Genomic DNA, 27,443 nt, shown 5'->3' with positions numbered 1-27,443 from the left:
AGATGGATGATTGCATTTGTTCTGCACAGTGTGCACAGCATGAATGTTTTATTTTCAAATATTTGCTGAACAGTTAAATATTTTAAATGTTTTGTCTTATGGTACGCACTGTGCCAGTCTTTTATTTTTTCATAATTTTTAAATGTTTATATTAACAGAACCTATTAATTTATAAGCCCATGTATAAATGTAGACAACATCGTTTATGAAAATAAAGAATTATGCCTTAATAGTCAATTAAGTAATGCAGTGTTTTCCTTTTTTTAAACATATGCCATATTTTTTTGCAATGTAGGTAAAAATGTTTGAAAATGGGATGATTGATGTTGTGAGTAGGAACCCATTGTAGAGAGTTTCCAGACGAACCGTTTGTAATGTAACACCATTTAACAACATCAGGTCCCTACACAGAAATGTGGGGGAAACGGTGTTAAACATTTACTTGAATTCCGTGTAAAGTCAGTGAAGTTTAAAGTTCTACGGGTGAAAATGAGCAATATGTCTGCGGGAAAGAAAGGAAGCACAATCTTCTCTGGATTCAGGGCACTGGGGAATTACTCGAATCATCTCGCGCACGTGCTTCGCTTCCACAAGAAACACAGAGAGTTCTATGTGGTCACTGCAGTCGGACAGTGTTTCCACACATATAATGTAAGTGCGAATTCAATTAATGGAATTCAGTCAAAACAACCTCTTTATAAAATATTTCATGCTAAGTTTTTAGTGTCTAACCTGTTTTGAACATCTTCAGTGGTAACACCGTTATTTGAAGTACTTGGGAAAATCAATTAAAATCCATGGTACATAACTTAAAGGTTTAGTAGCCTACCATGCATGTGGGTGCCATAGTATCCTTGAATTCACCATAGAATACAATGTAAATAACGTTACCTTTGTGCGTGCATTTCTGTGGTCTGGTTTAACGTTATATCAAAGCGCGAGTTGTACAGTGATTGTAATACTGTCGTATGTAGATTTTTGTATCATGATATGTCCAACAATACCATAGTACCATTGTAAATGTCTAAAATATAATAGTAGTACCATGATACCGTGTCGAAAAACAAGGCAAACTCTAAACAAGCATTTCAATAAGTGCACCATAGTATTGCCATCATTGTAGTTACCAAAGTTACCATGTAACTACAGTTCGTTTTTGGTAGCACAATACCAGTAGTTTATGCTCTAATTAAACCGGTTTAGATATGCATGCTATTGTTTTTGTTTTCTCTCAAAGTGACAGATTCATTTTGTGCAAAATTTGGCAACACATTATTTTATGTTGCACTTTTACATGTATTTATGTTGTTTATATAGGCTACGTTGTTCAGTATTAATATTACTCCGTATTTATTTGCATAGCCATACTTTTCTAGATACAGTAATCAATCAAATATGGTGTTAAAATTAAAGTAACATAAGTTGTGTGATAATAATTGTAAGTTGTAATAACTTGATGAATAAATAATTAATATAATATGGCGTTTTATTAATTAAAGGGTTAGTTGACACAAAAATAAAAATTCGGTCAATAATTACTCACCCTAATGTAGTTTCAAACCTGTAGAACTTTTGTACATCTTCGGAACACAAATGAAGATCTTTTTAATGAAATCAGAAAGCTTTGTTTCTCCATTGACAGCTATACAACTACCACTTCAACGCTTTAAAAAGTTTATAAAGAGATCATATAAAGAAACTTTTTGAAACGTGCTAGTTGCATAGCTGTCTATGGAGGGACAGAAAGCTCTCAGATTTCTTCAAAAAGATCTTCATTTGTGTTCCGAAGATGAACGAAAGTCTTACAGGTTTGGAAAATCATGAGGGGAGTAAATGATGATAGTATTTTCATTTTTGGGTGAACTATCCCTTTAATTTATGGTACTGCTTTCAGTGCAATGTAAAATGAACCCATCTTTTTTTCTGGCAGGTAAAGAAACTTGGAATCGTTGCAGTCAGTAAGTAGGATTCAGTACATTTATTTCCTGATTACAGCACATTTTCTGCACATACATGATCAAACAATTATAGTTTCTCATATGCATTTGATTGAAACACTTGTAATAACCACCTATACAGGTAATGCGCTGCCAGAAGAGATTTCATCCCTGGCGGCAGATCGTATGCTTGTCTATGCTGCATATGGAAAACTTATCTCAGCTTTTGCAAAAAGCAAAGAGGTAAAGCATGAAAGTCCATAGTTAGTGATCTACTGTGCTCTTAAAGGTGAAGTATGTAAGATTTTTTTTATAATATATTTCTGAACCCAGTTTATTGTTCATTGACTACTATTAGTATGCCATTCATGGGTTTATCTCCCCCAAAAGTTTAAACATTGAGCCTCCCAGGCACCATCAAAACACTGAGAGCCGTCCGCTCAGATCCATCAGTCTCTTACCAGCTCAACCTATAGCGAAAGTTTGGAGCAAATTCTGACATTAATTACTCCGCTTCATGTCGTTCCAAACCCGTAAGCCTTTCATTCATCTTCAGAACACAAATGAAGACCTTTTTGATGTAATCTGAGAGCTTTTTGTCCCTCCATTGACAGCTACGCAACTACCACTTTGACAATTCAAAAAGTTCATAAACAGATCGTAAAACTTATCCATATGAATTGAGTGGTTTGGTCCAAAATTCCTGAAGAGACTTGATCATTTTATATGATAACAGATAACAGATTTAATTTGGGCTTTTATTCACTTCTACATGTAAAATACTCTTGTGCGCTCTAGAAAGAGTATTAGCCCTACTCATTTGCTTACTCATGACACACAGCAACACAGCTAAAAGTTTTCCTAATATTTTAGACTTTTATTGAAAGTAGCCTGCTTTTTCTTTTTGAGACATGCCTTCACGAGCACCTGTAAGACTTGTGATTTTGAGTTGGGGAGGCACGAATCACGACTCACTGAAGGGCAGTTTGCAAGGTTGTATGAAAACATGCCACTAGTGTCGCAGAAACTACATACTTCGCCTTTAAAGATGCATAAAACTAAAGAGACTTTGAAATAATAATTAGTTATAAGTAATATGTTTTTACTGTCTCTTCCATTCAGGTTGTTAATACATACAAAGGGCATCAAGCTGATGTTCACTTACTGTTGCCTTTTGGAGATCATCTCATTTCTGTCGACAAGGACAATGTTGTCATTATTTGGGATATCGCGTCTGAAGGTTGGTTTGTTATTTTCGCTATGTCTAAATTTGATTTCTTTCAGCAGAATCACAGTGTATGTAATATGCTCTGTCAATCTCACTGCAGACACATACCTGCAGATTTCATATGACAAAGCATCATTTGAGGTCTCTGCTCTCATGCACCCGAGCACCTACCTGAACAAAATCCTGTTCGGAAGCAGTCAAGGGGGTCTTCAGTTATGGAACATCAAATCAAAGTATGCACTTCTAATGAATGCTAACTGTAGTTGGTGATATTAGTGGCTTCCATGACATTTAAAGTTTGTGTTTATACAGCTGTAGTGTGCTCTGTGCCTTTAAATTGTAGATTAATGGTATGAAGATAATTTTTTGAGTATTTGCATTGCTTATAATGACATTACAGTAAACCTGCAGTGTTACTTACGAGTTGAAGCTCACCAATGTCATATTCCACTCCGAAAAGTTTTTAAAGACTAAAAGGAGAAATTCTGTCACAATGCAAATATTTTCTAATTTGTTTGCAATTCTCATTATTGCAAATGATGATTGTTCTCAATGATGACCTTTGTGTTAATGTTGTTTGAAATAATAAAACAAATCTTCCTCTCTTAATCCAGCAAACTCCTGTTCACATTTCCTGGATGGGCATCTGCTGTAACTGTCCTTCAACAGGTTGGTCTCGTTACTTTCTTTCTTATTATTCTTTACCCTGTGCACATTTAAAACTACACCTATTCATAATTGACTAATTCAAAAACAGAATCCACGAACATGGTTGAGTCGAGTAACTGACTGATATTAAAACAAATGAACGCACTGAATATCTGTAACCTTTGCACAAAACTATCAAAGATGATAAAAATCCTCTAAAAGATGTTGCGTCCATTTTACAGGCATGTTTTCATACCTTTTCCATTATTTAAAAAAAAAGATATTTAAGTTTAAACCAAGTCAGTTGGTGGACGAGCCCTTCTTTAATAGTTCAATGACAGGGCTACAGACTGCACCTAAAACGGTCGATATAATTTATTTTAAAATATTAATTTGTGAGTGATATTTTTGCTAAGATCGCCACTGGCGACAATATAAATGTACATGTTATGATATAAAAAAATGCAAAGGATACAAAAATGTGGAAGTATAATCTGTAGTTTTCACGAAAGCCCTGGAGCTGTCAAAATTCTGCTGAATGATGTGTTTTGTTCATTTACATATACTACCAACATCGTAACAATACAAAGCAGGTTGAAAATCGGCAAAGTTACACTTGAACCTGTTGTCTACATGATGAGAAAGAATAAGGAGCTAAAAAACAAAAAAAAAACACTGCCTAAATGATAGCATGTGAAGAGCTGCCTTTCACCATATTAACCTCTCAGATATTACTAATGAAGAAAAATGGCCTGGATGTGTACAAGACATCACAACATTTATAGAATGCATTGAGAAAGAGGTCAAATTACACTCAGTGGCCAAGTGATGCTGACATAATTATGGTTTATAACACTGGCTCAGATTCTGTGTAAAGAAAAAAATTCTTTGTGACTGTATATAAATCTCAAGTTGGAAAAGATGTTCAAGTTTCCACTTTAAGTGAACCTTAGTTCCCAGGACATCCACAAGATGTATAAAAATGCTGATGCTGTAAAATGAGGTGAAAGATGTAAACACATGATAGGATGGCTGAAATTAAGTGTTTAAAATATGTAAAATGTTTATTCTTATGTGGCACCTAAACCGTTATTTGGCGCCTATTTTTTTATTATAGGAGCCAATGGCTCCTTAATTGATTTCTTAGTGTGATATTAACTAGTGTTTAATGTGTTCTGTCGAAATGAATCTCTTTAGACTACAGCTGTGGATGTTGTGGGTGTGGGTTTAGCATCTGGCCAGATCATCATTCACAATATCAGATTTGATGAAACACTGATGAAGTTCCAACAAGACTGGGGTCCAGTCACAGCTTTATCCTTCAGGACAGGTAATGTTGTTGCCTAGGCCTCACAAAGTGTATACTATACTTTTCCAATTAAATTGCACTTATTTTGTCCTTGCCATGTAGATGGGCATCCAATAATGGCATCTGGCAGTCCTATTGGACACATAGGGCTGTGGGATTTAGAGGAGAAGAAACTAGTCTGTCAAATGCGAGATGCTCATACAACAGCCATTGCCGGCCTCACATTTCTTCAAAATGAACCCCTCCTGATCACTAACGGAGCGGACAATGCCATACGGGTTTGTGTTTGCTCTGGCTCGTTTTCATTAATGTATTCAGATGTGACAGTAGAATTTGAATGTGTATTATGCCAGTAAATGGTATGTGGGACGTAGGTGTGGATTTTTGATGTTGCCGGAGGGGACGGCCGTCTTCTAAGACATCGGATTGGTCACAGCGCCCCACCAACAAAGATTCGGCACCATGACCAGAGCGGCTCTCAAATTCTTAGCGCAGGTACTGTCATAACCAGTACATTATGAATATATAAAGGCGTTTAAACGCAGATACATTTATTTAAGCATAATGATCTTAATATTTTTACTTCTCATAATAGGTCAAGATGGTACTTTGCAGTCATTTTCAACTGTTCATGAAAAGTTCAACAAGAGTTTGGGGCACGGTAATAACTACTTGCCATTTTCTTGTTAGTGCATGTAAAGGTAAAGTGTGTAATGCATTTATAACTAGCAGTACCAAACAGATTTGCATCAAAAAGAATTAGATCTGTACATTTTCAGAAGTGTTTTTTTTATGAATTTGCTAGGGTGTTCTTGAAGTTGAATATTTTTTTGAAAATTAAAGTTTAATAATTTTTAGTTTGTTCAGATTATTAGTAATAGCGAGGCTTACCTTGTTTCCAAACATGTTTTCCAAACACTCTTAAAAACCCTTAAGCCTTAGTTTCCCATCATTCAAACTATCAAGTCAATTATTTAACTACTTATTACAGGTAGTCTCACCTTCAAATTCACACCATGCTGTTATATCTGTCAGTTAAACAAACAGCACTCTGTTTTAAAACAGTCTTCACAAAGTCAGCCTAAAATTGCCTTCTTGCCCATTAAATTAGGAAAACGTATTCCTTTAAAAAATTAAAGTATTACTTTTTAACACTTCATTATGGGCTTGTTACATTATAAAGACAATTGATGTCATCTTGGTTTGCCCCAAGTAGTATCTGTTTTGTAAAATACTATATATATTTTTTTTAACCAACAGGCACCCTCAACAAAACAAAAGCTAAAAAAAAAGGTGTGAGGCACGACATTGAAAAACTTCCTGCCATCACAACTTTTGCCTCAGGTGTGATAAATGATTTCATTTTAAATTACAGGTGTTAATGTATGTTTTTAAAATGCTTATATGAAAATTCTGTCATCAATTACTCACCCTCATGTCATTTGTTCATCTTCAGAACACACATTTGCATATGTAATCCTTATGAATCAAGTGGTTTGGAACGACATGACGATGTGTAAATGATGACAGAATTTTAATTAAAACTCTGATCCTCTCTCTATATCCAAAACAGTGTTAGAATTACCCTATAAATGACTCATTACAAATAAAATATTGAAAGCCATAACTGTGTGTAATGCTGCTGATGTTATTTTGTATAGAAACGGCTCGTCAGAGTGACTGGGATGGCATTATTGCATGCCACCGTGGTTTCCTTATGACTACGACGTGGAACTACCAGAAAGGTTCAATGGGTGCTCACAGGCTGGAGCCTGAACGGCTTAACAGGAACCTTAACCGCAATGTCCATGCAACCGTAAGTGTGTAGATGTGATGTATTTGTTTACATGATCATTTAGCTATGTAACGTATGACTACAAATCAGATTTGGTCATATGTTGTCCAGGCTGTGGATATCACCTCCTGTGGGAACTTTGCAGTGATTGCACTGTCTTCAGGACACATTGATGTGTACAACATGCAGTCTGGTTTTCATCAAGGATATTATGGAGAGGACAAGGGTGAGTTAACCCCATCCTTAACATCAGGGGCGAAATGCGTGTCAATTCCAGTCTGATCTCAATAGCATTTTGTGTGTTTGTGTGTGTGCAGCGCATACAGGACCTGTGCGTGGGGTCGCTGTGGATGCGCTGAACCAATTGACTGTTAGTGTGGGAGCAGATTGCCTTCTGAAGATCTGGAAGTTTAAATCGAAGGAGCTGTTACATACACACATCCTGCCAGCCACCCCGGCGTCATCTCAGCTTCACAGGGACAGGTATTGAAGATATTAAAGTTGCAGTAAGCGATTTCTGAGAAACCCTGTTGATATTTAAAATCCCCACAACAAACACTCCCTTGCCCAAAAGGATCAAACCCCTATCTTGATGGCTCCGCCCCCAAATTCAGGAACACACCATGCAATACAGGCACTTCCCCCCCTAATGAGTCAGGGTTTCCCGCAGAAAATGTGTTAGGCCCCATCCACACTACTACGTTTTAGTTTAGAAGCGGAGACCTTTTGCTACGTTTGCACCTCCCGTCCACACTAAAACGGCAAAAATTTTATCAATTAAGTTGTAGTTGCTGAAGAATGGTGCGAAAACTTTTGAATCTCCAGATCGGCACTTATCAACCTCAGCGAAATCTGAGGAATAGTCAATCTGATTCCTGTTTACACCGGCATGCGCATGCCCAGTGTAGGTGAATGGTGACGTGATCCGCGTTTTCAGTCGTTTTAATGTGGACGGAGATCAGTTCTAATACGCAGCTAAAACGCTGGTGTGGACGGAGATCGTATTCGTTTTAATTCTCGGTTTCTAAATTAAAACGCTGTAGTGTGGATAGGGCCTTAGTTACGGTGGTGGGTGGGGGGGATGGGGGGGGGGGCAGGGGGGGATTTGGAATTGCATAACTCCTGACACAAATTAAGACAAATACTGAAACTTGAGTCTTATATATTTTTAATGATGTTTGCCTGACTATTTTTGTGATTCGTTTAACATTTATGACCAAAAAAAACTGTCAAATAGAAAATGTTTAGTTTAGCAACTTACATCTTGTCTTGCACTTGACCGACCGTAAACTGAAGCGCGTCGAGTCGCTCCTTTACTGTCTATGAGTCGCTCTGCTAAAATTCGCGCTGCGAACATAAAACCCACCTAGTTTGATTTGTTTGGTCATCTCAAATATTCTGACATTGACGAGCAGTGACAGACCAATGAGGCTCAGATGAACACACACACACCCACCCTGTCTTCTGTTTGTTCTGACGTTCTTGGCGCGCTGCGGAAGAACGCGCTGATAACAAGACTGAAGCGAACACGAAGGCTTATCACATATTTAAAGATTGAAAGGGAGAAAACAGGACAGATTAACACGGCGGATATCGCTCATATAATTTTTTTTGACGCAGAGTTAAGGCGGCATGCGTGTGTTGCTTAGGCGGCCGCCTTAGTTTCAAAGTGCTGCAGGAAATCCTGTGAGTGTATACCCTGTGAGTGCTTACTGTTGATTGGCTACCAGCGAGCATGTTTTGATGCTCGGTCCGATCCACTTTCAACAGTGTTTTTCAGAAATTGCTTATTGCACATTTAATGCACAATTAATTATATTATATTTATAATTAATATTTATGCATAGTTTTAAAAACACTTTTTATGGTACAGAAGATTTGACCCTTTAGCGGTTGAGGTGTGAATCTGCAAGCGGAACATTGTTTTGGTAATTACGTGAGATGGGCTTCAACTCTTCAGCGAGGATGGATATGATGGCGTACCCTGCGGTGTACCTGTTAGGCCTTTCGTGATTATTAAATATAACCATATGATCGTGGTTATTTGATATAACTGTGATTATTTTAGACAACCAGGATTATTGTGCTCTTTTAGAAGACACATGGGTGAGCGCCATACCAAGAGTTTTCTGTGATTTAACAACGGATGATTCGTCATGCTACAGCAAGGATAGTTTTGAACACTGAATTTAATTTTTTTAAACCCTAAAATAAATCATCTGTTCTGCAACTGTCTGTTGAAGTGTCATGATGCAACTTTCCTGTTTTACCACTGGTCGTTCACACCTCAGATTTGAAAAAGACTCTTGACATGGATGTGTTAAACTAGAAAAGTTGGAGTGTAGAATGTGTGAATAGGGGAGGCAGCAACCAATTAAACAGACCTACAACCCACTCATTATACAGAAAATTTTATATTAAAATATGAGCAGAGAAAAAAAAACATACAAACTGAGTTGGGGGCAAATTAAGGTAATTAAAGTAAAATATAACCCTATGACAACAAACTCCCAAGAATCTTATTATTAAAGACTATAAACAACTATCATGAACAAATCAAATACATTTTGATAAATTATTATCAGAAATGTAAAAAATCTGCATTATTATTTTGCAGATCTATTGGTCTATTAAAAATGACGAATAACTTTTAAAGGGATGGTTCGGAGTAATTTCAACCTCGGGTCCTTTGCACCATGACATTGCACAAACGAGGCATTGCAAAGTTTGTAAGTACATCAGGAGTTTATTTAAATAACACTTGCCTGATGGCTTATGCGAGGTCACTTCCGTGATTTGGGAAAGTGAATGAACAGCGTTCTCTTTTCCACTCTCAATGCCCACAACTGAGGTGCCCTTGAGAAAAGCACCTTACCCCCAATCGCTCCTCGGGCGCTGCAGCAAATAATGGCTGCTGACTGCTCCGGGTGTGTGTTCACTGTGTGGTTTGTTCAATACTCACTGCTGTGTGTCTGTGTGCACTTGGATGGGGGAAATGCAGAGCACAAATTCTAGGGATGGGAATTGAAAACCCAATTTTATGAACCATCGATATTGAATGACTCCTCTTTTCGATGCTCCGAGTCCCAGCCATATATACAGACCGTGAACTCACAACTGTCCCTTTTGGCACCATAGCACGGCGGCTTACACATCTGTGTGTCATGACGTCAAAGCGATTTGAGCAAAGGAGGGAATCATGGAGAGGAATAGACGATCTAAAGCTTGGCTTTATTTTAACTAAACGAGACGAAAATATGCCGTTTCCAGTAACCGCAAGGCTGTTATTTCATGCAAGGGTGCAAATACAAGCAACATGCTTAAACATATATCTACCTATGGTACTAAATTGCAGGAATGCTGTGTTTTTGATCCACTGCGTACAACTGCCCAAGCTAGCAGCACCATAACCTCCGTTGAACAGGGTAATGTAATGTTAAATATCACTGGCGTCTTACAAATAACAGGCATATTCTTCGAAAACACTGTATTATGTATAACTATTCCATTCCTGTTTTTATAGAGACTAGTTTTAATTCTATATTAGGTTAACAGAAGAGTTTTTTTATTTATTTATTATTTATTATTCAGTTTGCTTACTCAAATGTAAGCATTAAAACAAATAAAACCACTTGTTTTTTTGTCGAAAAAGGCAGGAATAAAGATAGGAGTGATTTTGACTTGGGCCAGATTATTATGGCAAAGAGAATGTGTCAGAGTGTCTCTGAAATGGCAAGGCATTGGGTTGATCACGGTCAGCAGTGGAGAGAATGTAACAACAGTGGTCTGAGGTAGGACAAATCACAAACCAACAAAAGGGTGTTTGGGGCCCAAGACTCATCGATGCATGAGGGCAACAAAGGCTATCCTGTCTGGTCCAAGCCCACAGAAGGTCTACTGTTACGGACAAAATTTGATGACCAATCAATCACAGACCAATCAGAGTGTATGTGATGACCCCTGTCCAACACTGAAAGCATCTACAATGGGTAAGCGAGTGTCGGAACTGGACCTTGGACCAGTGGAAGAAGGTTGCCTGATCCAATGAGTCCCATTTCTTTTTACATCACGTGGGCGGCCGATACGTGCGCGCCATTTCTCTGGGGGGAGTGATGGCACCAGGATGCACTGTTGGGACAACAAGAAGCCAGCAATGTTATGCTGAGAAACCCTGAGTCCGTCCATTCATTCATAAGTTTGACCAGTGCCACCATTGTTGCAGACCAGTTACACCCCTTCATGACAATGGTGTTCCCTGTTGGAAGTGGCCTCTTTCACCAAGATAATGCACCCTGCCACACTGCATACATTGTTCAGGAATGGTTTGATGAGCATGATGAAGAGTTCAAAGTGCTGTCCTGGCCACCAAATTCCCCAGATCTCAGTCTAATTGATCATCTGTGGTATGTACTGAATCAAAAAGTTCCACCTCACAACAGACGAAGGATCTGCTTCTAATGTCTTGGTGCCAGATACCACAGGACACCTTCAGGCCATGGGTCTTGTAGAGGCTGTGCCTCTGTAATTCTGCGCTGTTTTGGCAGCAGGCGGAGGACCCGTAGCATATTCAGCAGGTGGTCATAATGTTATGGCTAATCGGGGTATATTTCATTTGAAGAAAAAAAAATGCTGTATAGAGGAGAGTCTGCTGGCAAAAAGAGAGTGCTACAGAGCTCGTAATAAAAAGAGAATCAACATTGGCTTGGCTTTTCGGAGATAGTGAGAACTGAAGGATTTGAAATGTTGTAAAAGTGATGTGGAGATGCTGGTTTTACTTTTATTACTCGACAGGTGAGATAAATTGCCATGTGTAGCTCTCTGAGTTCATTATAAAGCATTATCTATTGTGAAGGGTCATTTTATTATGGTTGTAGCATTGTGCTGAAATTTATTAGCAAGGAAGTACAGTGTCTATTAATGGGTATAGCTACAGTAACGTCTTCAGATAGTAATCTTGAGATTCTTTCAATCTAAACTTGTATATCTATATGCATATAGTAGTGAATGTTTTATGAGCAGTAGTATAACCATATTCATCCACATAGTCACGCAGAGCCGAAGCACAACCAAAACAATGTTCTTCCACAAAATGCTAGCAGTATTGTTGTTTTTTTAACTGCTAGAGGGCTATACGTTACATAATGTACCTTTAATAATAAACATGAGTGCTTTTGTTGTTTTCATTAGTTATGTTCCTATTTTTACGCGCACTGTGGGACATTGCATAAAAATGCTAGATGAAAGCGCCAAGATGCACATAAATTAATGCGCACCAAAAAGTATGTGCTTAATTGAGGTGAATCCATATTTTAATCAGGTAAGAATACATGCACATAAACTACGATGGATACACATTTACAGAATAAATACACACACCCTCAATACACATAAAAAAAAAAAAACATGCGTGACTTTGCTCCAACGGTAGGTGTGAATAATTTAGTTATATTATTTTATTTTTCACCCATGTCATAGAGCCCTAGTTAGGATGACAGTGATGTTGATTTATGCTTGATCTCTCCAAACAGCGGGATGCTTGCTATCGCGCTGGATAATTTTTCAGTTCACATTCTGGACATGGAAACTAGGAGGATTGTTCGCAAATTCTCTGGAAATCGTGGGCAGATCAACGACATGGTGAGCTTCAACTACATAATTCAAAATTGACTAGTCTTTGGCCATTCTTAACCAATATTTGTACTTGAAATGACACTTTAGACTGCTATTGTGGAGCTTGACATGACCAGGTTACCATTAACCGTACGTTCACCGCCGCCGCCGGCGAGAGCGGCAAAATTCGCTCTCGCCGCCCTGCCAGCGACGCCTTGGAAAGATTCGTGGACGCTCTGATGCTCTGACGTAGATCGAACGCGTGGTCTTTTTTTACAACTGTATTTAAAGGGTATATCACAGTATACTCACTACAAAAAAGTAGACTACACCACTGGAACTAATGTGGTCGGAACTGAAGTTTACAGGACTGCGTTCTCTGGACTCCTCTCAAACGGAGCACTTCTATATTACGATTGTTTGCCGCCGAACCGTGTCATTGCTTATTACCATAAAGTTGACCTGACTTCAACTCTCCTCGCCGCTCTCACCGTCCAAGACGCGCCGCGCCGCTCTCGCCGGAGCTCGCCGCCGGCTCTAATTGAAAATGAATGACTTCTGGCCACTTTGATGCTCTCGCCGGCGGCGGTGTGAACGCACAGTAAGGTTCTTAATGTGGACAAAATACATTTTTCCCATATTGTGTTCCATTTAAGAAAGAAAGTCGTATGGGTTTTGCATGAGGGAGAGTAAATTATGACTTTTCATATTTGGGTGAATTAAGTATGCGTTACTAACTGCTTATGAAGTGTGCTGTATTTGTTTTTGTCCAGACTTTTAGTCCAGATGGACGTTGGCTGATTACAGCATCTATGGACTGCACCATCAGAACATGGGATCTTCCATCTGGCAGGTACAAAGTTTAGAGCATAAACCAAGGCTTTTCAACTGGCGGCCAGTGAGCCCTACAATTAATGGATGAGATCGCTAAACTTTTCTGTTGCGTATATAATATTTGCTAAGGAAAAACATTTCCCAAATTATGAGAATTCAAAGACATTAACCTACATTATTGTGGCAGATGAGTGAAAATATAATAAAAAAGTGGCTTTACAAGTCATTATACATGAAACCAGGTGGTGCTTCAAGCTCAAATTCTTCAGATGGTTGGAAAATTTACATACGGATTGGACATGATAATTGTATCTTTTTGTATTAATTTTTTCACCCATATTAAATTGGCAGCCCTAATCAGTATGCAAATAACTTCTCTGCTGAAAAATCTGAGCTACAGCAGTTGAAACGTGTGCATGGTGTTTTACTCGATGCATGAGAGGTTAACGATAAAAGTGTGACCATTAAGAATACAAATAAAAAAAGGACTCATTACTTTCTGGAAGTCTTGTTTTATCATCTGAAATGTGCAGCAACTTTTATTCCAAATCAACTATTGGAATTGCATAGGTACCCGATTTCATCCCACTTTTTTTGTATAGCACATTTCTCACATGCTGGATGTTTTGCTTGAAATAAATTTGTTTAGACGTGCTGAATATAAATGTTGTTTAAAATAAATGCCACTATAATTTGTTTGTTTGATACTCATATTTTTTCTTCCTGTTCTGAATACCGTTGAACGTAAAGGATGTGTTGCAACTAAAATGCACTTTTACATTGTATGCAGTTTTATAGAATTTTGCTGTTTTTGAAGGTATTTGTTGTTTATTGGCAAGACCTTAAAAATCTTCAATTGAGTGCTTCTAAATATTTTAACAATAGGATGTTTAGTTGTTTTTGTTTTTTGTCCATGTTAACATGTCTTTACAATGGAAGTGCTAAAGTCTAATGAAAGTTCAATTTTTTCATTTGCATAATCTGGCCCTGAATGCAAGTAATTGTAGAGTTGTAAAAAAAAGAGATTTGTAATTCATGAACCTAATTTTTTTGTGTCTTGTAACATGTATAGGTAATGCTTAGATTGGTAAGTGAGATTGCGACACTGTCGTTCCACTACAAACCACTAAAGTAGCCTTTTGTAGGAGGGAAAGACCAGGCCAGTCCAGTGACACCTTTTCCACTTTCTATATTATTGACTGGTTAGATATTTGTGATGACCTTTTCTGTTTAGTCAGTCACTGATAATTTTCAAAGTAACTAGTGAAACCAAATTCAGAGATAATTATTATCTTTCATAGATGCGGCCGTAGTGACATTTAGTTTGTTGGATATTTTTCGTTTGTCTAAAGGGGATTCCTCCAGCCGATGAAGTCCCCTCTGGCCCAATTGAATGACTGAATGATTTTCTTTCACACTTTCACACCCTTCCACTTTCTCTTGCTGTCATTCATAGTTTGGTCGACTGTTTCCTGGTAGACGCAGCAGCCGTCAGTCTCAGTATGTCCCCTACCGGGAACTTCCTGGCCTCTTCGCATGTTGACACCCTAGGTGTTTATTTATGGTAAGAGATTGCCTTGCAGATATTGTGTCTGTAAACTCTTGTTTCTACTTCAATGAGTTATTTCACACACATGAGATTAAGATTTGTGCGGTTGAATTTTGGTGAACAATTAGCACAAATATCTTATCATTCATCGTGACTGAACAGTAAAAAGTTTATGTGAGTAATGAGTTCATGATGTGCCAATTGAATCTGCTTATGTATGAATGGCATTATATTTGAAGAATTAAACATTTTTATATAGTTTTAGGAATTTACTTAAGACAATATAATTTCCAGTTGATGTTTTTTTTCCATGCAACACAATATCAGATCAGACCAGGCTCCAAAAATGAAAAAGAGGGAGCGATCTGTGAACTTTCACCTTTGTATCCAAGAGCAAGGCATTTATCTCCAGAATGCTCCGGGTTATAGTTTTTTTTTTTGTTGAAAATATATATTTTTTGTAATGACCCATTTTTCAATCATGTGTAAAGTACCATTAACACACACAAATATATATATATATATATATATGTATATGCATGTGTGTGTGTGTGTGTGTATATATATATATATATACACACACACACACACAAATGCGGGACACGTGACTTTTTGCTGTGAAATTTTAAAATTACTTTAAAAAAAATGTTTTAAATGTGTTAAATGTAAGTATAACATGTATTCATAATATTTCAAGATGAATAATTACTGGGCTGAAGCAACTTTCTTTTACTTGATTATCAATGCATAATTTTTGAAGACAATCATGTTAAAATTTGCATATCAAATAATCAGAATCAGAATGAACTTTATTGCCAAGTAGTGTTGTGCACATACAAGGAATTTGCTTTGGTAATAAGGTGTTACCGAGGCTGCTATAATCAGCGCCAACTTGAGAAAAATACAGCATGACATGAGGAGAGGTGAGGAGAAAAAAAGGCAACCCCCAGACTATGCTCCTGTAAGGAGAACAGTCTGGGAACAGGAAAAACACCTCAGCAACATTAGCACATAAACAGTACACACTACATGAACAAGACATTGCAACACGGTTGGGGGTGGGGGATGGAGATAGTCCAGCACAGGCAAGCAGCCATCCGGTCCTGCAGCCATTACGGCGCTGGTCACAGACCCGCCTGTCAGACTGGGGGTACGAAGCGGCGAAGGCGGGGGATGGGGTGTGGGGCGGGTGCATATCTGTGTATGTGTAAGTTGATGTGTGTGTAGGCCTGGAGAGTCGCTAAGCCAGCACTATAATCTAGGAGCCTCAGTCCGCAGGATTGTCATAGCGATACACAGCAAGTTGCCATGGAGACAACCTTGATCATGTCCCAGGCAGAGTCAACAATCACCAGGTGTCTGTGGAGTCGGGAAAGGAACGCAAGAGCGGCTCACTGCAGTGCTCTTCCGGGAGAGTTGTTGTTCCAGCAGCAGCCTTGGCCAAGGCCAGTGCTGGTAGGGGGGTGCCGAAACAGATAAGATTGGGATTGTTTGGTCTTGGGACGAGTTGCCGCATTCAATTTATACAGGCTATTCTCCTGGTCCATTTTGGTCTCTGAAACGATCCATTTGCCTTTGCAAAGCTGTGAGCTTCTCCATGATGTTATTCATATTGTGGTTCATAGACCCAGTCTGAGTGCTGACAGCTCTGCCCACCACTTCAATCATCACGGGCAGCCTTGCGGGGCTTTGGACAGCTGTCACGGTCTTCTTAATTCCTCGATAAACCAGGGCAATGTCTAATCCAATCAGCAGATATGATACAATCAAATATGATACATCAGACCTTTGAGAAATGTCTATTTGTACATCTCTCAAACATCATTGTATTGCATTGCAGTGCATATATTGCATATAAAAACTACAGAGCTTTGGTCATAGAACAAAGTATTTCTCATTTTACTTCGACATTATTCAGAGATATAGAGTGATAACTGATATTTATATGTATTTTATATAAATAGTCTGCTATAATGTTTCTCATTGATGTATCACGAAATTACTTTTCAAGCTGTCAGAATTTGATCTTACTTTTTGGCCACATAAATATCAGCATCTGTAGCAATTAAGGTGTTTTTTCCCTAAAATATAAGCACGATACTATGAGCTATAAAAGCCTGGTGTATCCAATATTATACTCAAACATGATGGAATTTTTTGTATTTTGTCAAGAGGTTCAATAAACTGTTATGTTTAAATAATTATATATATACACTACCATTCAAAAGTTTGGGGTCAATACGATTGTATTTATTTTTTTAAAGAAATTAATACTTTTCTTCAGAAAGGACGCATTAATTTGATCAAAAGTGACAGTAAAGACATTTATAATAATGCAAAATATTTTTTAAATAAACGCTTTTCTCTTGAACTTTCAAAGAATCCTGAAAAAAATGAATCATGGTTTCCACAAAAATATGAAGTAGCACAACTGTTTTCAACTGCAATAATTATCATAAATGTTTCTTGAGCATCAAATAATCATATTAGAATGATTTCTGAAGGATCATGTGACACTGAAGACTGGAGTAATGATGCTGAAAATTCATCTTTGATCACAGGAATAAATTACACTTTATATTCAAACAGCTGTTTTACATTGAAATAATATTTCACAATATTACTGGGTTTGTTTTGGATTTTTAATCAAATAAGTGCAGCCTTGGTGAGCAGAAGAGACTTCTTTTAAAAACTTAAAAAATCTTACCGACCCCAAACCTTTGAACTGTAGTGTGTATATATGTATATGTAACACAAGCTTAGGGACCTATTCTCACTATTTACTATATTACTACCATATTGGCTGTTTATTATTAATTATAAAGCACATATTAATGCCTTATTCTACATGACCATATTCTACATCCCTTAATCCTACCCCATACATACATTTTAACCACCATTATTAACTATGCTGTGCTGTTCCAAACATAGCCTGTCATGACCCAATTATTATGATTCAAAGAAGTTGCTCAATGAAAAAATGTATATTGCCTAAGGAATATTGTTCTGTTTCATTTCTAGGTCCAATAACACACTGTGCAGTATGGTGTCATTGCGCCCTCTACCTGGAGACTATGAACCGACTGTGATCATGCTGCCAGGCACCTGCCCAAGCAAAGGTGCAACCACAGGATCATATTGATTATCATTTTAAAATCATTTAGCTTGATATTAAATCCTTTTAATTTTGTGCTTGCAAACAGAAACAGAAGAAGAGGAAGGTTTTGACGTTGACAGCTCTGAGATGGCTGAGTACATTTCACCAGCACAGCTGGATGAACATCTGATCACACTCTCACTGCTTCCTGACTCGCGCTGGAAGAACCTGCTGCATCTGGACATCATCAAGGTATTATGCTTGTAAAAACAAACAAAAAAAGTCTGTGCTTAAGTGTGATATGTTTGATAAACTCTTAAATTAAAAACTTCATCTACAGAAAAAGAACAAACCCAAAGAGCCTCCAAAATTACCCAAAGCGGCACCCTTCTTCATTCCCACCATTCCAGGGCTGGTGCCCCAGTTTGCTCAACCAAACACACCCTCAGAGGGCCAGGTAAACACTCTTTTGATGGTGTCTCTCTTGAGTTTGGTATTGTAGGAAACTCCGAATTGAAGACCAGGAGACTTGGTTGTATCTTCAGCAGGATTCTTTATTAAGAACACGTGCTGTTGGTAGCTGCAGTCATCAAGTCCGACTAAGGGTATCATACATGGTATCTTATAGGCAGTCACTGGGCAGTCCTTAAAGGTGTTGAACTTACACACAGCGGATGTGAGCACTAAAACAAATCATCTGAAGACAATACAGGCGATTATTCCCAACTTTGAAGATAATGGTACCCCCCAAATTCTATAAACAGTAACACAAGACTAAAAAGACTGTAAACATTCACACACAGTTTTACTCTCAGTAGGAAGATCAAAGACAGACAAAAAACCCTCACTGGAAACTATATTGAATCTAATCGGTAAATTTATACCATCATGTTCACCTTGAATGCCCAAATTACAGTGTAGTTGACCTTAGTTTTTCATGTGATGTTATATCCAGGATGTAGGATCAGCAGATCTTAAACAAATTCTTTGTAATCCCACAGTATAGAATTTCTTATTCTTGAAAATATATTAATTTGTAGATTATACAAATCAGAAGTTTTCCAGTTTTTAATGCCTCAGAAAAATAAAAACACTTTGGTCTTGTTAATCACAGATGGGACTTTGATTAAGTCTTTTAGGTTTAGGCCTTAGTTTAATTGGGACATTTGAGTAGCTTTTATAAACGTGCCTGATGTGCATTTTGAGACAAAAAAATGGCACTGATATATTTTAAGATATGCCAGTGTAAGTTGCTTTCAGGTAAAACAGCTCAAACATATTTTAGTCTAGGACTAAAACCTTCTATGTGAAACAGGGGGGTATAAGTTTGGGTATAGTATTGACTGGAAAAGTTAACATTTACATTTAATCATTTACCAAATGCTTTTATCCAAAGCGACTTACAAATGAGGAGAACAAAAGAAGTAATCAAACCAACAATAGGGCAAAAATATGCAAGTTCTGTGACTAGTCCCAGTTAGTCTAGCACACACAGTACAAGGTGCAAGGTGTTATTTTTGTTGTTGTTTTTTATATATAGTTGAAACTATATATAATTTGAACCATGTATATTCAAGTAGAATATGAATTATGTATATTTATATACAGTGTACCATAAAACATCAAATAATAGGCGAGCCCAAATAGACCCCTGTCTCTTTTACACGCCTGGTGTGGCGACAGGTTTGGTAAATAAAGGCCAGTCTCAAATAGAGGCCGGGTCTGTTTTTTAGTTTCGGGTTGTATTTATTCTTGTAAAACCCGTCGTATCATCCGCTTTTTGGCGGTCGCCAAAGCAAATTTTTGTCCTGCCAGCCTTTTTTGATCGGTGAGTGATGTAATAGAATGACTGCTGCGCTTGACAGGGCGCAAACGAGCAGAGAGAGCGCCCTGTCCGCGCACTCTCACGTTTCCAAACAACACGCTGTCTTGCTCTCTCTCCCTCGCGCATATTAATCAAAATCAATTGACACGATAGTAAAAGGTCGGAAGACCGCAGTTTCACGCGGAGCATTTGGAGATTTTTAAAGATTAAAAACTCTAGGAACAACATCTCAATGAACAACATCTAAACACTAAATTATAAAGGCCCGTCTCAAATAGACGCCTGTCTCAAATACAAGCCGGTGCAGTTCGCCCATTTGGGAAAATAAATGCCCGGGATATTATTTGAAGTTTTACGGTATATATGTTGAATTAAATTTGTCCTTTTGTTTTTATGTAGTCTAAAGTTGTCAACTTGGGAGTGTTGGCACAGAAGTCCACCTTCTACCTTCAGCTTGAGAACGCTTTAGACAGCAACTCGTGTAAGTCTCTTATGCTGTTATTTGAAATGAGACTGTACTTCTGAATTTGCAACACATTCCCTGTGTTCATCATCTGTTTTCTCGTGATAGACGAGGAGCCAGTGAAGCTGTTGAGAGAGTTGGGCCCCTCTGCCATTGAAACAGAACTTCGGGCCCTGTCTCCAGATATGGGTGGAGATGTCAGAGTTATGCAGAGTTTCCTCAAGATGATCAGCAGCATTCTTCAGTCCAAAAGAGATTTTGACCTGGCTCAAGCCTACCTTGCATTGTTTCTCAAGGTACGGTATAAGCAATCTGCTGAATTTTTTTTTCCACATGCTATTTTAATATAAGCTTCTCAACACATTATCTTTGGCTCTTAAGTTCCAATACAAAGCTATAAGACTTTTTGTAGGACCTGCTAGTTTCTGGCCCAACTATCCATGACTGCCAGTTGCTTGGTTTCTGTTTTTTTCTAATACGCTGGGAATCCCCCGTCTGCAGTCAATCATTGATCTAAAATCCTGTTCCACATAGCTGTATAAAGCTGAATAAAGACTGTGGAATGCGTTTTTTGGGGGAAGGAGGTGGATTTGGGCTCAGTTCCAGCAGATGGTTTTTCTTTGAAAATATTTATAATATAGTATTATAATATTTATGTAATATTTATGATTTAAAAAAACACAATTATTTTGAATCCAGTTCCAGAGGAAATTAAAATTTGAACAATGAAGGGCTCAATTTCTATCAAAAACAAACTCACTCTCAAACTTGCCAACCATGATTTGTGTATTTGTGTTTATAGTGATCAAATTCGGCAGTACCGGCACTTCTATATTTGAATCTGTACCATACCCTCATTTTTTCTTGCATACCGGCACTTCTCACATGTTTCTAGGCCAGGACAACACCTTGAGCTCCTCATCATATTCCTCAAACCATTCCTAAACAGTGTGTGGCAGGGTGCATTATAAAGAGACTACTTGGGGAACACCATTGTCATGAACTTGGTTGTGGCACTGGTCAAATTTACGTCCACCTGAATGGCTGGACTCAGGGTTTCCCAGCAAAATATTGCCCAGATCATCACCCTCCCTCCACCGGTTTGTCATCGTCCCACAGTGCATCCTGGTGCCATCTTTTATAGGGCTTAATTTGTGCCGAACAAGCCGGATCCGGCACCACTGAAATCGGATCTGGCATCTAATTTGGGGGAGCCCCCATATCATACACCACTGAAAAAATATAAATATTTATGTTATCACGTGTGTACATATGTTCAGGAAAATTTGTATAAGAATAGTAATGATAACATTAATTTGCTAAGATAATGTATTTAAAAAAAAAGTATAAGAAATGCAGCTTCAAAGTGCTCGATGCCATGTCTTGGCAATGATTTATTGGATTTGACCGCTATTCAGATTCCCGCGCATGACAAGTAGCATGTAGAGAATATATTTAAACTTCGATGCACATCATCAGTATGCGAATAAAGCTTAACGTGCATTTTAACACCATTGTCATTTAAGAAATCGTACACGTGTTTTTTAAATGCACATCAAAATATTTGGATGGAAACCTGACTGTCCATTTTCATTTAAGAAATCGTATGCGTATTTTTTAAATGCACATCAAAATATTTGGATGGAAACCGACTGAGATGTGTGCATATGTTCTGTTACCTTTTTCTACCTCACTAACTTGCCGGATCCGTCACCACGCCCCCCTGTTTTGGGACCTCAGAATTTACAAATTAAGCACTAATCACTTTCCCAGGTAAACGGCACACACATACAGGTGCTGGTCATATAATTAGAATATCATCAAAAAGTTGATTTATTTCAGTAATTCCATTCAAAAAGTGAAATTTGGATGTTATATTCATTCATTACACACAGACTGATATATTTCAAATGTTTATTTCATTTAATTGTGATGATTAAAACTGACAGCTAATGAAAATCTCAAATTCAGTATCTCCGAAAATTAGAATATTACCTAAGACCAATACAAAAAAAAGGATTTTTAGTAATGCTGGACAACTGAAAAGTATGAGCATGTAGAGCACTCGATACTTAGTTGGGGCTCCTTTTGTCTGAATTACTGCAGCAATGCGGCATGGCATGGAGTCGATCAGTCTGTGGCACTGCTCAGGTGTTATGAGAGCCCAGGTTGCTCTGATAGTGGCCTTCAGCTCTTCTGCATTGTTGGGTCTGGTGTATAGCATCTTCCTCTTCACAATACCCCATAGATTTTCTATAGGGTTAAGGTCAGGCGAGTTTGCTGGCGGGAGGAGGTCCCTATAAGAGGAGGGATACCATGGTCCTTAGAGGCGGGCATACACTGTGTGATTTTCGTCCGATTTTGAGTTTAGCTGGCTCAGTGTGTTGTAATTCGCTAACCGCCTAGTGCACGTTTTCCGGAAACGTCACACCCCTTACCTTTACCGGTAGTTTGTGCTTTGGTGTATTATAAACAATGGCGTCAATCGGACCCAGAGAATGTTAGTGAATATGATCGAGCAGAACCTGTTCAAGAACGGCTGTTAAACGATGTTTCAGAAAGGTTTGTTTTTTGTTGTTTGTTTCTGTCTCATTACTTTTTAGATACACCGTAATTAAATTGTTCTAATTATTATAGTATTACAAAAAAATAAGCTTCATATTCATAAACAAGAATTTCATATAATCGTTCTAACAAATTATACTAACGTTACAGTCCTCAAAGGGATTTTTTGAGTAAAGACTGCGGATCTATAGTGATCGTTACTGACTGTATGGCACCATTACTTTTGTATTTTTAGAACGATCGTAGCTAAATATCTGTCGCCAGAACTATTAACCCAAAACGAACACTAAACATTTGCTTTAACGTTACTACAGTAAGTTAGCCAAATCAAACACAGAACCATGTTTAGCATGCCTGTAGATAAACAATCATGTAGATAAACAATACATAAAAGCTCTAATCAAAGAATAATTTACACTAATTCCAAGTTCGCTGTTGAGATTTAAACAAAGTTTGTAACGTTAGGTATGAATGAGCATTTAACAAGCTGGTTTGCAGAGCCATTTGTTTACTTCCTTGCTGCAACGTACAATTAACAATACGAACTATTGCAGGAAAACACATTGACGAAAAATAAATCATACTTACAGGTTGTGGCCCGTAAACAACAGCTTCTGTTCTCAAAGTTGGAACTGCTCCATCTTTCAGGACAAGCCGTTGTGCGAATCCTGCATTGAGCTTGCGAAGATTGTGGAAGCTTTCCTCCGTAAAATATGCAGCACAGAGAGCGAGATTTGGGTAATAATTATGAGGGACCGAGTTAAAAATAAATTAACCATTGATCCCTGACTCCCCCGAGCCTAGGAAGGCTGAACAAAGTGGACCTGCAACCGGATGAAAATAACAGCATTTCGACGGCACTGCGGCAACAACAGCCTACTATACCACAACAACTCGTCTACAAAGCAATATAAAATGGCCTCGCCCCCCTTATTTAGTATTCTCGGAAGAGGGGTTTAGTGGGGTTAGTGATGTCAGCAACCCTGGAGGAATGTCGTGTAGTCCCTACCAGCCGTTTGCTGTAGTCCTTAGAAATTGATTTCTTTAAAAGAAAATGTCTCCCTTTGTTTTGAACTTTGAGCGTTGTAACTTTGCAGATGTTGTTTATGCTCTAACAGCCCCATTACACACTAGCTAAAGTTAAAAAAGTGAAATCGTGTTTTACCACCCCTTTAAGTTCTGTAGTTCAAACTAGCTACAAATTACTGTTGCTTACCTCCATTTTGTCCAGTTATTACCCACGTCTTCCAAGCCACCTGCGATGTAACACTGTTCCTCTTTTATTAATTTGTTAAACAATGTTTTTGAAATAAACCTGTTTTTAATTTTCATTGACTAATTATTGCAGTGTTCAGACATATCATAGACTGTTAATATAATTATATGCCTATAATTCATTGTAATCGACCTAAATGTTTTAGACAATTTTCAATGAGGAGGAGTAAGCTTCTGTAATATTTTATTATCCTCACAGCACGTTGCGGTGATGTGCTGTGAAAGTATTGCGTGGCAAATTAATTATAATAGCAGATCAATTTAATAACAAAATTAGCCTTCCCTAATGATAATTACAATAATACTAATAATAATTTAATACATAAATTGGAAATGCTAAATCTTCTTGATATTGATAGCTGATGCTTGTTTTGACAATATCTCTGCATACATGATATCGTCTAGGCGCAACCCAGCACGGGGGTTTATCGCACACATTTCACACGTATAGTGTGAGCAGTCAAGCTCGACGTTCGGACCGAATAGTGTGAGCACATAAATCCTGAGCTGTGGCTTTACATTGCATGCGATTTACTCGTTCAGTGTGAGTAGGTACCTTGCTGAAATCGCAAGGGAATGACCACCTTAAGCCAGGTACTGGTAGCTTTGGCACTGTGTGCAGGTGCCAAGTCCTGTTGGAAAATGAAATCTGGATCTCCATAAAGTTGGTCAGCAGCAGAAAGCATGAAGTGCTCTAAAACTTCCTGGTAGACGGCTGCGTTGACCTTGTACCTCAGAAAACACAGTGGACCAAAACCAGCAGATGACATGATCTTGCCCTCCTTCTGCAAGATGTCAGTGGTCGTCTTTTGGACAGCTGTCAAGTCAGCAGTCTTCCCAATGATTGTGTAGCCTACAGAACTAGACTGCGGGACCATCTAAAGGCCTTTGCAGGTGTTTTGAGTTAATTAGCTGATTAGAGTGAGGCACCAGGTGTCTTCAATATTGAACCTTTTCACAATATTCTAATTTTCTGAGATACTGATTTTGGGATTTTCATTAGTTGTCAGTTATAATCATCAAAATTAAAAGGATTGAACACTTGAAATATATCAGTCTGAGTGTAATGAATGAATATAATATCCAAATTTCACTTTTTGAATGGAATTACTGAAATCAACTTTTTGATGATATTCTAATATTATGACCAGCACCTGTACATGGCCATCTACTTGATGTAAAAGAAAACGAGGCTTGTCAGACCAACAACCTTTTTCCACCACTCCAAGGTCCAGTTTCAATGCTCATGTGCCTGTTGTAGGCATTTTCAGCGGTGGGCGGGTCTTCATACGCACTCTGGTTGCTCTGAAGCTACGCAGCCCCATGAGCAGCAGAGTTCTATGCCATAGTAGAGTTTCTGTTAGCTCAGACCAGACGGGATATCCCTTCCTTGCCATCGTGCATTGAAGAGTTTTGGGCACCAGACACCCTGTGGAAAGCCTTGCCGTTTCAGCGATACTCGGGCCAAATTGTTAAGGCGAAGAGAATGGGTCAAAGTAGTTTAGATCTTTATTCCTGCCCATTTCTCCTTCATCCAACATGTTGATTACAAGAACTGATTGTTTACTTAACATCTAAGGCTGCGTTTACACTTGGCATTAACATGCGACCTGTATCCGGATGTTGTCCACATACACATTGAAAAGACAAGTGTAAACGCACATCTGATCGGAATGTTATCCGATCAGCGTGTCCAGGTTCGGAGGTAGTCGAGGACGCATTGTGATCAGATCTCAGTGTAATGTAAACGCAATCCAGCCATCGTGTCTGCATTCACAGGTGGACGTAATTTAAATCCCCGCCCAGTCTCCCCGCGTGGCTGTCAGAAAATAATGGCCAGACGCAGTTTAGACAACAAATGAAACTTATTTGAACCTTACAATAAACGTCAATCTTTAAAATAGTTTATTTAGACTTACATGATAGGCTATACTTTGTGTCATTTTTCATTTTAATTTTGCAACATTATCTGAACGAGGCGATCGCCTGTAGTCATGATCTTAATGAAGAGCTGCACGCTGCTTTGCCAGAGGAATAATCGGAATCAGATTTTTTTTTATGTTTTAAATGTTGATTAGTCATTGCACACTATAAGCTTAAACCCAGATGATCGATGTGACTTTAACATGATCAACCCAGTTATTTTTGTATGATCAACTCTGGAAGTATTCCTTCGTTCAAAAAAATTAATTTGATCTAATTACTGGAGATTGAACGTAAAGTGAGTGAGTGAAAGCAATTGGGACATTGTTTGATTTGTATCATCTTTACTCTTAATCTGGTGTTGTGCCACAGACCTAATTCATGCAGGAAACAGAAATCCGATCGGTTATCCAGATACAGAGGCTACTTAATGTGAACAAATGTAAACGCACCATTTCCTGATTGGCTAATGATCCGATCTGCTTCATCGGATCACGGTGATCGCATGTTAATGCCAAGTGTAAACGCAGCCTAATATACTCAGAGCTTGATATGTGGCTTTGTTAGGAGATGATCAACAATATTCGCTTCACCTGTGACTGGTCATAATGTTTTGCTCATCAGTGAGTGTGTATATATTATTGTAGTATCAATTAACATTTAATAAAAAATATATCATGTGATCTTTTATAAACTATATGAACATAATGTAAATATTAAATGAAGTGTAATAATGCAATTAGTTTCATAACAAACAAATTCTAATCTCTTACATTTATAAAAGGGCACCAACAAACATCAGATATGTTCTGATTGGTTAGGATTTTGTCACTGCGTTTTTACATAAAAAAATTAATTTATGCTTGAAAGTTGTAATGTTGCTGGTTAAGACACACTGGATTTGTTTGTTTTTTAAACAGCAGATGGCAGCAAATGTTATATGAAAATATTTCTCATTATGGTTTATAGTTCAGCACCTTTTGTAGACTGTCTCCCTCATTTATGTACATATTCATTTTAAAATCATCGAAACAATTATCTAGTAATTTAACAATTTGAGTTTTTTTACTTTTTTTTTTTAATTTTATTTCTCACAATGCCGTCTTTCTGTGTCAGCTCCATCTTCGGTTCATCGCAGACCAGCCAGAACTGATGGAGGAGGCAGAGAGCGTGTCGAAGAACCTGGAGGAGATGTGGTTATCCATGCAGATGCTCTTAAACCAGAACATTTGTCTGTTGTCTTATATCAAGAGTGCACTAATATAAAGCACCTTTTTTTCAATGTAGACCTTTTGCATTTCTGAGAATCTTGTTGACTGACTGTGTCAGACTAAATGTTCTTGCTCTATTTTGTTAATACACATTAAAAGTATTCCAATCTA

General features: G+C 38.0%; 1 protein-coding gene across 1 annotated transcript; it reads left to right on the top strand.

Annotated features, from left to right (window-relative positions):
• The first annotated feature begins 348 nt into the window (after positions 1–348).
• On the top strand, positions 349–27,443 carry wdr36 (WD repeat domain 36). Its single transcript, XM_077206377.1, has 23 exons — positions 349–651; positions 1,931–1,958; positions 2,080–2,180; positions 3,060–3,177; positions 3,266–3,398; positions 3,780–3,834; positions 5,011–5,143; positions 5,225–5,400; positions 5,497–5,617; positions 5,718–5,783; positions 6,383–6,466; positions 6,784–6,938; positions 7,029–7,143; positions 7,235–7,400; positions 12,446–12,554; positions 13,301–13,380; positions 14,818–14,925; positions 17,935–18,032; positions 18,117–18,262; positions 18,351–18,467; positions 20,235–20,316; positions 20,407–20,594; positions 27,178–27,443. The coding sequence occupies exons 1-23, from the start codon at positions 490–492 to the stop codon at positions 27,325–27,327; spliced, it is 2,691 nt and encodes an 896-aa protein (XP_077062492.1). The 5' UTR covers positions 349–489; the 3' UTR covers positions 27,328–27,443.

This window comes from Siphateles boraxobius, unplaced genomic scaffold, assembly GCF_051911475.1.
Source record: "Siphateles boraxobius isolate OS27281-9 unplaced genomic scaffold, OSU_SipBor_1 56, whole genome shotgun sequence".
NCBI lineage: Eukaryota > Metazoa > Chordata > Actinopteri > Cypriniformes > Leuciscidae > Siphateles > Siphateles boraxobius.
Note: the sequence above shows the minus strand (reverse complement) of the source record. Positions and strands in the feature narration are given on the sequence as shown.

Excerpts from the sequence above, each read along its gene's own strand:
- wdr36 (XM_077206377.1), top strand. The coding sequence starts at position 490 with ATGAGCAATATGTCTGCGGGAAAGAAAGGAAGCACAATCTTCTCTGGA. Across the intron at positions 3,835-5,010 it reads CTGTAACTGTCCTTCAACAG|ACTACAGCTGTGGATGTTGT; the intron begins GTTGGTCTCGTT and ends GAATCTCTTTAG. Across the intron at positions 18,263-18,350 it reads TGCATCTGGACATCATCAAG|AAAAAGAACAAACCCAAAGA; the intron begins GTATTATGCTTG and ends CTTCATCTACAG.